The following is a 12,791-nucleotide window of genomic DNA, read 5'->3' on the forward strand; positions in this document are numbered from 1 at the left end:
CCAAAGTCTCCGCCCCCTCCCCTGCTTCCCGCGAACATTTGAGTCGTGGGAAGCCTGAAGCAGGTAAGGGGGAGTGTGGGGGGAGGAGGCGCGGCCCAGGCTGTCCCCGGCCCTGGGGTGCCGGCCCTGGGCCCGGCCCCCAGGCCGACCACCCCCGGCCCGTCCAGCACTGCGGTCCCCGGCCCGGCCCGGCCCCCGGCCGAGCACCCCCGGCCCCCGGCACCGCACCGCCGGTCCCCAGCCCGGCCCCCGGCACCGCACCGCCGGTCCCAGCCCGGCCTCCGGCACCGCCGGCCCGGCCTCCGAGCCCCCGGCCCGGCCCCGGCGGAGCCCCCGAGCCCCCGGCCCGGCCCCGCCCTGGAGCCCCCGGCCAGGCACCGCACCGCGGGCCCGGCCCCGGAGCCCCCGGCCCGGCCTGGCACCGCCGGCCCGGCCCCCGAGTCCCCGGCCCGGCCCCCGAGTCCCCAGCCCCGCCCCGCCCCACCGGCGCCCCTGAGCCCCCGGCCCCGCCGGCCCCGGCCCGGCACCGCCGGCCCGGCCCCGGAGCCCCCGGCCAGGCACCGCACCGCGGGCCCGGCCCCGGAGCCTCCGGCCCGACCCCCGAGCACCCACACCGCCGGCCCGGCATGTCCCGATTTTCCCGGACACGTCCGGCTTTTTGGGCTTTCCCCCCGGATGGGGATTTGGAGCCCAAAAAGCCGGACATGTCCGGGAAAATCCGGACGTATGGTAACCCTATAGTTGGCAGGCAGGTGCTGGAATAGAGCACCTGCTACATTTTAAAGGGGAGCACTGCGTACTTCAAATGTCATGTGACACTCAAGCCCCTTGCCCTACACTCACCTGTGGGGCTCAAAATACTTTTTGTCCCTGCTGTTTCATGGCATGCAGAAAACTCAATTAAGGAAATGTCATTGACAAACTGAGCAAGTCTGATTCATTATCAAGTGATCATCTTTAAATAAGTGAGTATAGACCTCTACATAGCCTTAAATTATATATAATTTATTGAAATATAGAGATCTTAATTTACAGGATTTAAGACAAAATACGAACAGGGGCATATGTAATACATGTTGTACCTTCGGTCACGCATATCAGTTAGCCCTTCTTCAAACACTTCACAACACCACCACTTTGGAAACACTTACTTTTTTTTATTATTCTAAAATATAATTTTTGGACATTCAAAAGTGCAACAGTTAACGTGCCTGTGGATTATATCACAGTTAAAAAAATATAAAGAAAGGCAGTGATACAGCTTGTCATAAATGTTTTGGCGGTATCCTAGAAGTCTATATAAAAATACATATATACATATTGATGTATAACATCACCATATCTTACGTCCTTCATCATATAATAGGACCATTTTGTACAAGTTGCAGCCCAAATTTTAAGATTTGATTGGCCATTCAAAATAAGAAATTGTGTTTCATAGGAAAGTTTTGATTGTCATTATACAGAAGGAATTGGGAATTTCTCTTCTGGTGGCTTCTCAAAATTAAGCCATAAAAGAAAAAAAATCTGCAATGCTGAAAACATAAAACAAAACAACTCCCCATTATACTACAATCCAAATAATTTTTTCCAGGCGAGTATCTCCGGCCCCAATCCTGCAATGAGCTGTGGTTGGACAGACCCCTTCACCGGCACTGAGCTCTGCTTTCTTCAATGGGGTTCTGCAAAACAGGCTTCCATCTACATGCAACTCATCGCAGGACTGAGGGGCTTAAGCTTGCAATGGGACTAGATAGCCAGTAAATGTTTTGGTGCCGATTTAAAGCATAGGTCCAGTCCCAAGATGTGTTGTGAGATTCAGCATGAAACCAAGAAGAGGAAGGGAGACAATATAAGAATGTTACGTGATCTATCTTTTGGTATCACTGAACCTACACAACCTGATTTTCAAACACGATGAAACGTGGGTCATATACAAAAATGCTTGCCTAATTTGAACATGAAGTTATGTGACTGTACACACAAATTTGTGGTCTCAATTGGCCAGTCCTTAATTTGTAATTAAAGAGGTGCTGGGGCTCCAGCAATTAGGTACCGGGGCTCAAGCATTGTTTTTTAACTTTCATAACTGACATAGCAAGCCCAGAGGTGCCAGGGAGAAGTGCAAATGACCCTTCAGCCATCTAATACGCCATTTGTGTTTCATAGATTCAAAGAGTTTAAGGCTAGATGGGAAAATTAGGTCATCTAGTTTGACTTTCGGTATGTCCCAGGCTCTTAAATTTCATCCAGTTACCCCTGTGTTGAGCCCACTCACTTGTGTTTGACTAAAGAATAGTTTGAGTTTACCACAAGCATATCTTCCAGAAAGACATCCAGACTTGATCTGAAGCCATCAAGAGCTTGAGAATCTATCATTTCCCTTCATAGTTTTTTCCAGTGGTTAATCACCCTCCTTGGTAAAAATTTGTGCCTTACTTCCAATTTGAATTTATCTGGCTTTTGTTTGCAAATGCCTCATTTGCATCCATAACTGCATGCATGCATAGTTTGGCATGTAGCCTTAGCTATGTGAAATGCTGAAATTCAAACCTACACTGATTTATCTGTAATAATGGCAGTACTACATTTGGGACCAAATTTTGCTCTCCTCTGCGCACCCACAACTCTCCGTAATAAGTAAAGTCAAGAGGAGGTGCACAGCATTTCTGAGGGCTTAACTGGTCCTTCAAGTTTAGTTTTAATTGGTTATTCAGAATCCAGTCACTTTGTTCTGTTTAGTCACTCACTGGTGGTCCCATTTCCACATGTAATAGAAAAAAAATCCCACACAAGCTTTGAGTTTGGATCTCATTTGTGTTGATTGTGTCATCTCCGGTATTGAGCACTTTCTGTGAGGTGCTCAGTGCACTCAACTTCTACTGAGTTTAAAAGCTGAGCACCAAACAGGATTTGGCCCATAGTTGGCATGTATCTTATTTTCATCTGTAAGACTTCCAAAGCATCACGTATCAATAACACATCATATAGTGACAGCAGCAATCATAGCACATTCTACATACATATGATGTCAACAAACAAGTATTGTAGAACCAAGAGTGGATTAAATTTTTGTACTCCCTCTTTTCTAAGTGAAGGAGTCAGACCAAAATAACCAACACACTTGAAAGCAATTACTTGTCTTAGTTAGGGTTGGTAAAGATAACAGAGCCAGCTTCCTCTGTGTCTACTGAAACCTGAAAACTAAGATAATAACATGTGTTGCAAAATGATGACTGCACATTTAATCCGGAGTCTCAGGCTAAGAAACAAGGCTACCTTGTTTGCTTCCAGAACAGTTCAAATATCAAATCAGTTATTCACATTTGACCCCAAAATAAGCTCTCTTTTGAATAGATGCGCAAAATATTATTTAAACACTAACAATGATGTTGCTATTGATTAGTCATACTTCCCTTTTACAGTAACTTGGGAAACAAGGTGTAAATTAATGAAAGGTTTAAAAATAGCTTTAAATTTAAAAAAACCTCAGTAAATCAAAGGGTGCTTAATTGTTTTTAGAACATCTTATTAGGAAAGCCACTCATCCGATGCTGGAAAACTAACTCTTCACGTTTTAGAAGACACAAAGTTCTTTTCTACATGTGAAACTAGTTTTAGCTCACCAGAGCCATTATCATATTGTATACAGTCAAATACAATTGTTTCATATAAACATTTTGAATCTTAAATCTCTTTACCTACTTAAAGTTTCTTAAAACTGTGCTTTTGCTGAAGGACAATGAGTTATAAACTATACAGTTAGTGTTACTGACAGTACTAGTAGTATTATGAAAACAGCTATCTTCTATAAAGACTCACTAGGCTTCTAATACCTATTATAGAAGGCTTTTTAATTAATTAATTAATTATTATTATTCCCTTTTATTTGCATTAACTGTAAAAAGTAAAATGTTATGTAGTTCCAGTACCTTTAAGTTTCAAAAGTGGTTTTTGCGTGTACTTCATTCACGATAGTTCAGCAGCAGCTGATATTGAGATTAAGTGGCAAAGTACACAGAAATCTTGAGTGATCTCTTCTAAGTCCACAGAATATATTCAATGCACATCTCAAAAGATCCTTGAGCAGACAGTTATTTACATAATTACAATGATGACATTTTGCTGCAGTGGAAATTCTATCCATCAGAGTCATGAATGCCCTTGAAACACAAAACCGGTCTGTTTATGGCCTTTGTCCTTCCACCTATTCAAACTGCAAATACCACTGAGATGCTACTGAAGTACTACAAAAAGCAACACTGAAAAGCTGACTTCAGCATGTCTCACTCTTTCATATTCAGGATGACCTCTGTGCGCTGGAAACAAATCTCTACTTTCCTTCCATCCTTTGCATTGAAATAAAGTGGTTTTCTCTACAGAGTAAAAAGTCCTTAGATCACATGGCGAGCTTCTCTTGTGACATAGCTCAAAGATGTCCATTAATTCCATGTGAATTACAGAAAGCTGTCTTCAACCAGGTCTGAGGAATCTATTCCAATGTCATCCATCATGTCAATGTCCTCAATGGTCTCATCCTCTCGTTTGATAAAGGTAGAGCTGCTTGAACCAGTCTCAATAGCACTTTCTTCAGATGTCTGGGAACTGTAAGAGGCAAAGAAACTAGGAGCTATAATACATAGTGAAATAAACATGATATTTGAATTTCTACAGTTGATCCATTGACATGGAAGTGGATCTATGCACCGACCTTCTGGCACCTTGGGTTATCTTAGGTGATCTCTAACTACCTTTTTCTTAGAGTGATTGACATCTGGTATGAGGAAGTCACCAGAGGGTAATGAATAATTTTGGAATTCAAGACAGCAAGTTGACCACACTTTTCTGAGAATGCCTCCTGACAACTCATCCATTCAGTATTCATGAGTGAAACATTAGACTTGAAAGAAGTCCCCACCAACTAATATAGGATACTGCTATGGCAAATGGCTAATTAGAAAAATCTGGGAAAGAGAGGGAATGAGAAGCTTAAGGAAAAGATGATACAATAGAGACCATAGGTGCTTAGATCAGGCCTGGAAACTCCTGCCCCATGGTTAAAAATGACCTCATTCTAGTTTCTCTTGATAATAGTCTAAAGATACAAAAACTTGTCTCCTAGGATCTTAACTTTATAATAAACAGAGTATAAAATGAATGTAGTTAAAAACACTGCTAGCCACATTGTGCTAGATTCAGCTATCCTCATTCACATTAGGTATTTTATTTATGTATCTATTTATATTGATAAGAATCCATTGATAAGAATCCCATCCAAAGGCTCTGTCACCAATTAAAAATCACAAAAAAACTCTCTGAAATAGCCTAACCCCATTACAAGAACCAGCAGTTCTGAAATAAAATAAATCAATCCCTCACATACCTCAAACCCTGTTCCAACTCGCTCATTCTTGGAAAAACAAAGGCCAGTCAATTTTATTACGTTGGAGCAAGCTGGAAGTTAATTCCAAAGGTGAGGGGCCTCAGGGGTAACATCCTGCCAGACCCCTTCTTCTCTATGGCAGTACAGTACAAGAAAAGAGGAGGTCTCTTGTGTAGGCGATCCCAGGCCTTAATGAGTACTGGGCTCCATGGACTGCCCCATTGAAATCACTGGGGCTAGTCACAGAGAGCTGCACTCTATACCCTGACTCATAATGAATAGTACCTAACTCTACAAGTAGCCCCACTGAAGTCAGTGGGCTAGCTTTCTAGTAAGGTGCTACTCAAGAAGAGTAAGAGTATCAGAATCTGGACCAGACTAAGGTGCTATAGAAGGGTAAGTGAGGATGGCAGAATCTGGCCCATAATGTACTGTAAGCAGCAACTACCTGTGCCTGTTTCTTTTGCCAAGTTCATCTTCGGAGACGGGATCAATGTCGGGCAGGGGGATGATGTAGCCACTGTCAGCGCTCAACCTCTGCTCATCAAATCCACTCTCCCTGTCCTTTAGCTTGTCTTCATTCTTATAAGTGACACCGATGTAGGTGTTGTCACAGTCCACTCTCATGCGTGTGACCGCTGGGTGGTCGCTTTTCAGGAAGTCCAGATGAATCCTTTCATAGCTCTGAAAAGATTAATTTTAAAATGGTCTTTGATGCTGTACAAGAAGGTGTCCGCTCCTCAGCAACCTGCTGCAACTAGCTGTGCTGCGTAACTAAACCAAACCAGTAGGCACTCTGTCTTGATGTGAGCTGGTGTGGCTCTATTGCCCTAAGCTGAGCTGTGCAGGCTTATTTGAGGTGTTTTACAAGGCTTCTTTGGACAAGTGCCTCTGGCCTGATAATACACATAGGTACTAATATTTAAAAGATGGTTGGGTAGGTTTCATTTTAAAATAGTGCTTGTACACCTCTATGTGCACACCTTGGTGCACTAACATCTCTGCAGGCAAGTGATGGCATCTTTCAGATGCAACTCTGGATCCAAACAGGGAGTTGTTAGTTTAATTATTCAGTGGTGCATGTATGCCATGAGACTGGTTACCAATATTAGTGCTGGTATCAGTGGGGATCAGGGAGTACTGACGCTGCATGATCTCTCTCCCTTCTATTTTCTGTGTGCAGAGCTCTTCCACTTGCTCTCCTTCCTCTAAGTTAATGAGGAGTGACAATGAAGATCCCCATTGGTTCCCTCCCCTCCCCTGGGCAGGGAGCAGGAGTAAATTCCTCTGGCTCCTGGCAGCTACCCTTCCCCTGAGTCTACTGACCAGATCTGGCACCTTCTCCAAGGAAGGAATGAGAGAATATTCCTGAAGGCGAGATGATGAATTCCTCTCCTCTCTCACTCCATTGGTTGGGGCCCAGGAAGTGTGGTTGTATGCAAATGGGGCCAAAGATGGAGTGTGTGTGTGTGTTGAGGAGGGGCAGAAATAATGAAGAGCTCTGTGAAGAGGAAGAAGAGGGACTCAGCCATCCGTGAGTTTGCAGGGGCCCGGGAATGAGGGGCCGGGAAGTATACAGAGAAGCATGGATGATGTATGGGGTGGTAGAGGCCCAACAATAAGGGATGAATGTTGTGGGGCAAGAGGCCCAATAGTGAAAAATGAATGGATAGAAGAAGTGAGGAGCAGAGGCACAGGAGTGAGGGTGAACAGCAGAAACGAATGGAGGGGTAAGAGTGAGTGATGGCTATGGGGGAAGCAGGAGTATGTACATGTGGGGGAACCCACTAATAAATGATGGGTGCATGGAAGCAGGAGTGAGTGATAAGAGTGTGTGTGTGTGTGTGTGTGTGTGTGTGTGTGTGTGTGTGTGTGTGTGTGTGTGTGTGTGTGAGAGAGAGAGAGAAAAGGGGTCATTAGTGCCTGGGCATCAGGGTTCAAGCTGAGGGGAAGGGGTTGATGGAGGCTGAGGGAGATTATACACACAGGGGAATTGGTGCCTTTCTTAGGATTTTTAAATTTTCTGAAAAAAGCGTATGCAAATATATAGGACCAGCTCTGTGATTAACAGAAGGATTAAGATGATAATGGGCCTACAGGAAATGAAAAGTGCTGTCCCTTATGTACAGCAGGGGGGATAGCTCAGGGGTTTGAGCATTGGCCTGCTAAACCCAGGATTGTGAGCTCAATCCTTGAGGGGCCCATTTAAGGTACTGAGGTAAATATCTGTCTGGGGAGTGGTCCTGCTTTGAGCAGGGGGTTGGACTAGATGACCTCCTGAGGTCCCTTCTAATCCTGATATTCTATGATTTAAAAAGAAAAAAAATTGGTTCCCACCAGCAACCTTAGTTTTATAACCTTATAGTCTCTTATACACTGCAACAGCATATCTGAAACATTTCATTCACATGGCTTAATGACATGCTTACTGCACAGATGATCTGAGCAGCTGAGTTACAACTCCTCTGGGAACAGATACAAAATACAATGGAAATTCCAGAGAACAAACCTTCTTGTATTCGCCAGGCAACAGATTCTCCACAATTTCACTCAAATGGTAAAAAGAAGGTCTTTTCTCCGGTTCGCTGTTCCAACATTTCACCATAATCTCATACCTGCAAATAAGACAGAAACCAGTTTCATCAGCTGGAAGTTGAAAATCAACAGCCAGAGAGACAAAAACAAAATCAAGTGGAGGTAGATTTTGGTATAGGAGAAACAAAAAAGAGCATACGTACACTTCACTGGTAGCATGGTCAGGTTTTGCCATTCGGTAGCCACTTTTTATCTTGTTGTAGAAAGAAGAATCAACCATCATGCCAGGGTATGGTGTGCCACCTTAATGGTAAAAGGCAACAAAAGTGGCTCTTTTATGTTGTTTGAATACTAATAAACCACAACTAAATATATGAAAAACCAAACACCCAGCAGGCCCTCATTAAACCACAAATCTCTTCTGCTGGGTATTTGATGAGCTCAGGAGCGGCTCTATGTTTTTTGTCACCCCGAGCACGGCTTTCGGCAACGCGCCTGCGGGCGGTCTGCTGGGCATGCAGATTCGGCGGCATACCTGTGGGAGGTCCGCAGGCTGTGCCTTCGGAATCCCCACCACCGAATTGCCACTGAAACCACGGGACCAGGGGACCTCCCATAGGCATGCCGCCAAAGGCAGCTTGACTGCCACCCTCGCAGCGACCGGCAGGCCGCCCCCCACGGCTTGCTGCCCCAGGCTCGCGCTTGGTGCGCTGGTGTCTGGAGCCGCCCCTGGATGAGCTGGAAATGGAGATTGGAGTCAGGGTTTAGGATGATGCTCAATTCATGTGTCTAGTTAATATTTTCTGCATTAGATGCTATCTGAAATTTTGGAAAGCGCTAAGAGTGTGAGCTAGATTTCGGGGGGGAGTTGAGCTGGCTTTTCTAAGTCTCTTTAATCAATGTACTGGATTTCTGTACTGGATGTTGTTCTTTTTAAATCTTGTGATATGTCAGGAGTTAGGGATTGATGCTCTAAATCTGAAAATTAAATAAAAAATAATCCATAATCTCTGCTGTCTCTCCATCTCTCGACAGAGATGTAATAGCAGGACACAGTAGTGAGGTTTCATTATTACTGTGATTATTGATTGCTTGTAATGCCCCAAGGCCCCAACTGAGATTAGAGATCCATTTTGCCAGGTGCTGTAAAAACATATGTTAACGTACTGGGAAGGTTTTGTTATTTATACAGCGTATGCTACAGTATATTTTACTAGTACAATACCTATTTTTTTTATTGGCTTTTACTTGTCAGCGGATGTTTTATATGTTTTTTATTGTAAATGTATATGCTGGGCGAAAGCTCTGCCTGTGAAAAAAATTGGATTAGTATTGTTATGCTAGAAGTTATCAATATCAAGTGGGTGTTGGCCCTGAATATTGGTTTACCGCTCAGGCCCAAAAGGGGTAACACTGTATTATGAAATGTTATCAGAATTAAAGCCAAACTACAGTTGACAAAATGAATGAACAAAGTACGTTTCATGATGCATTATCCTTGATTATTTTTATTTCATTTGTTCACTTTGGGCAATATTCTGCCACTTTTACTGACATTGAACAGCACATTACTCCAGGTGGAGTCCCATTGGAATCGATGGGCCAGTCAACAGCTCAGCACTCAATAGAATCCACTCCACGTGTGTTAGTCTGGCAGAATCTGGCCCTTTATAAAATTCAGTTATTCACAATGGCTCTCCTCAGGACTGGCGTGAGTTGTTGAGGTTCTAATGTACATCTTTGGAACCTGTTCTTCCATAGAACCATAGCATGACTTTAATGCTCTGTGTTTGTACAGCACCTAGCACAAAGGGGCCCATGACTGAGGTTCCTAGGGGCTTCTGTAATACAAATAAATAAATACACATGCCAGAGCTCACATTACTGTCCTGCAGAAAGAGAGCTTAATATGGTCAACAGTTTATGTGAAATGTCTTTTAGGAACAATTGTAACAGGCCCTACCTACAGAAAAATCAATCTGCAATATTTGTGAAGCTTATTATGCTAGGAGAGAGAAAAGAAAGACAGTGCAGTGGTCCAGGTACTAGCCTGGGGTTGGGTGGCCCAGGTTCACTTCCCTGTTCTGCCACAGACTTTCTGGGTGACTTTCGGCAAGTCTCTTAGGGCTTCTCTACACTGCCACACAGTTCAGACTATGGGGGTGTGAATAGCACTGCTCACCAAAGTGCTGCGCTGTAACTCCCATGTGTGGATGCTGCAGGTGCAAACTAAAAAGTTCCTATTTCGTATTAATAATTAATGTAAGCATATATAGTGATGGTGCTTGGATACTATAGATATGGATGAGTTAGGACTACCTGAGAGAGAAATTATACTGCAATGATCTGATTGTATTTGAACACCACTATCCTCAGAACTGCCCCACTATGTGTCTTAGGCCCTCCGCTGCAGGATTACATTAATGCAACCTAGGAACCTTTTAGTTTGCACCTGCAGCATTCCTGTAGGGGAGTTACAGTGCAGCACTTTGGTACATTGCAGTGCAGTGTAGACATAGCATTAGTCTCCCTGGCCCAGATCAAAGGTATTTAGGGCCCCAACTCCCACTGATTTAAAAAGAATTTAGGCACTTAAATACATTTGAGGATCAGGGCATCAGTTGCCCATCTGCAAAATGGGGGTTATAATACATTCCTACCTAGGGTGACCAGACGTCCCGATTTTATTCGGACTGTCCCGATATTTCCTTGTTTGTCCCGCGTCCCGACCGATGTGCGGTCGGGACACTGGACAAACAAGCAAAGGCTCCAGAGCTCAGAAGTGCTCGCGCGCCCCCTCCCACCCCCGGCCCTGACTCCACCCCATCCTTCCCCCATTGGCTCCCTCCCCAAATCCCCGCCTCTTCCCCAGGCTCACCATTCCTCCTCCCTCCACAAGCGCTGGAGGGAGGCCCCGGAGACGCAGGGGGAGCGCGGGGCCGGGGTGAGTGAGAGTCCGGCCTGGCCCCGAGCAGGCAGGACTCAGTCGGGTGGTAGGGAGAGGAGGGGGGCGGCCCACGGGGCCAGGCGGCAGCTGTTCTCCCCCCCCCCCCCCGGGCAGCGGGACTCGGAAGCAGCCGCTGCTGCAGCTCCCACTGCCGCAGGGGGGAGAAAGCAGCTGATGGCCAAGCTCGGCGGCTGTGGCTGCAGCTCTGGTACCCAGGCCTGACCTCTCCCTCCCCCCCGAGCCCGGGCCTGCTGCGGGGACCCAGCAGCGCGCACGCTGAGCCCAGCCCCTGGCCAGTCGCATCTGGGCTGCTGCCCAGCTGGTGCAATCCCGCGGCGGCCCCGGGGCGGAGGCATCGGCAGCCCAGGCCCGTTCGTTCCCCTGCAGGACCCGAGCGGGACGGGGGGGCTGGGGCCTGCTGCCCCCACTCCGGGGCCGCCGCGGGATTGCACCAGCTGGGCAGCCAGCCCAGACGTGACTGGCCAGGGGCTGGGCGCAGCGTGCGCACTGCTGGGTCCTTGCAGCAGGCCCAGGCTCGGGGGGTTCGGGCCCGGGCGTCAGAGCCACAGCCGCCGAGCTTGGCCATCAGCCGCTTCCTCCCCCCGCGGCAGTGGGAGCTGCAGCAGCGGCTGCTCCCAAGTCCCACTGCCCAGGGTGGGAAAACAGCCGTCGCCTGGCCCCGCGGGCCGCCCCGCTACTCTCCCTACCGCCCCATTGAGTCCTGCCTGCTTGGGGCCAGGCTGGATTCTCACTCACCCCGGCCCCGCGCTTCCCCTACGTCTCCAGGGCCTCCCTCCAGCGCTTGTGGAGGAAGGGTGTGTTTTTTTGTTTTTTGCCCCGCCCCCCCGCCCCGCGCCGTGTCCCGATATTTGGCTTGGGTGATCTGGTCACCCTATTCCTACCTCACAGCAGTGCTGGGAAATTTTAAAAGATTGTGAGAAGCTCAGGTACTAAGGTGCTGGGACTGTATAAACACAGTTGATAGATGTGCATCTGTTGCTGTTTTAAGAAGTATTTATGTGACAAGCCATTCTAAAGCTTAACAGTCTCTGCTCATTTTAAGGGATATTGTCATGTGGTGAGCCTGGGGCTGTTTAATAGGGATTACGCAGTTATAGTCTGCTCTCATCATTGTAATCTCAGGCAGACTCACCTCAGCCAGTCTCTTCCTACCAGACCGGAATGGAGTCACTGGAATGCCTGGGGCAGCTGTGCTTTGTGCTACGCTGCCCCACCTAATGGCTTCTGCTGCTTGGAACTGCCAGTGCAAACAGCCAGCTCCAGTAGCCCGGCTGCCCAGAGCATGTTTGCTTTGAGCCTCCCTCAGCCTAGGAAAGTTTCCCAGAGCCCAGCATGCAGTCTGCCCTTCTCCGTTGGTCCAGTAAATGGAAGTAAATGAGACGAGGATGGCTTTCAGCTCACTAGCAGCCAACTCAAAAGTCAGCAGTAATCAACAGCACCAGCCTTCAACCTGCCCACCTTGTCATAAACCAGTATTGTCAGTTCTTTGGGACAGGGACTTTCTTTTTACTTCATGTCTGCATAGCACCTTACACAATTCACCCCTGTAGTTTGTTGTCACAATAATATTTATAGTTCTTATTTTAATGTAGCATGAACTCAACCAGCTTAAGTACTGCATGTAACGAAGTGCTCATAGTACATACCAAGAGAAAATATCTCCCACAGCAGAATGCCATAAGACCAGACATCACTTAATGTTGTGTACAGATTGTCAAAAATGCTTTCAGGTGCCATCCATTTCACTGGGAGAAAAGTCTGCAACAAAATAAACATATCAATCATTACAGAAATCCTGCTCAATACAGCAGATGTATCATTTGACAGTAGGAAGAAGGTTTGCCTTAATAAATGCACATTTGATAAAGTAGTTAGTAATATTTTTTATTCAAGGAAATATGAAGA

General features: G+C 46.4%; 1 protein-coding gene across 2 annotated transcripts in view; it reads right to left on the reverse strand.

Moving 5' to 3' along the window:
- Nucleotides 1-1,136: 1,136 nt before the first annotated feature.
- PDGFRA (platelet derived growth factor receptor alpha) overlaps nt 1,137-12,791 on the reverse strand; it is a 51,397-nt gene continuing 39,742 nt past the window's right edge. For both annotated transcript variants that reach the window (XM_005299106.5, XM_005299104.5), the window contains exons 19-23: nt 12,533-12,644; nt 8,122-8,221; nt 7,893-7,998; nt 5,832-6,067; nt 1,137-4,605 (exon numbers count right to left, since the gene is read on the reverse strand). In XM_005299106.5, coding sequence (XP_005299163.1) covers nt 4,458-4,605; nt 5,832-6,067; nt 7,893-7,998; nt 8,122-8,221; nt 12,533-12,644 — 702 coding nt within the window. In that variant the 3' untranslated portion in view covers nt 1,137-4,457. The remainder of the gene's footprint in view (nt 4,606-5,831; nt 6,068-7,892; nt 7,999-8,121; nt 8,222-12,532; nt 12,645-12,791) is intronic.

The sequence above is a fragment of the Chrysemys picta genome, chromosome 5 (genome assembly GCF_011386835.1).
Source record: "Chrysemys picta bellii isolate R12L10 chromosome 5, ASM1138683v2, whole genome shotgun sequence".
NCBI lineage: Eukaryota > Metazoa > Chordata > Testudines > Emydidae > Chrysemys > Chrysemys picta.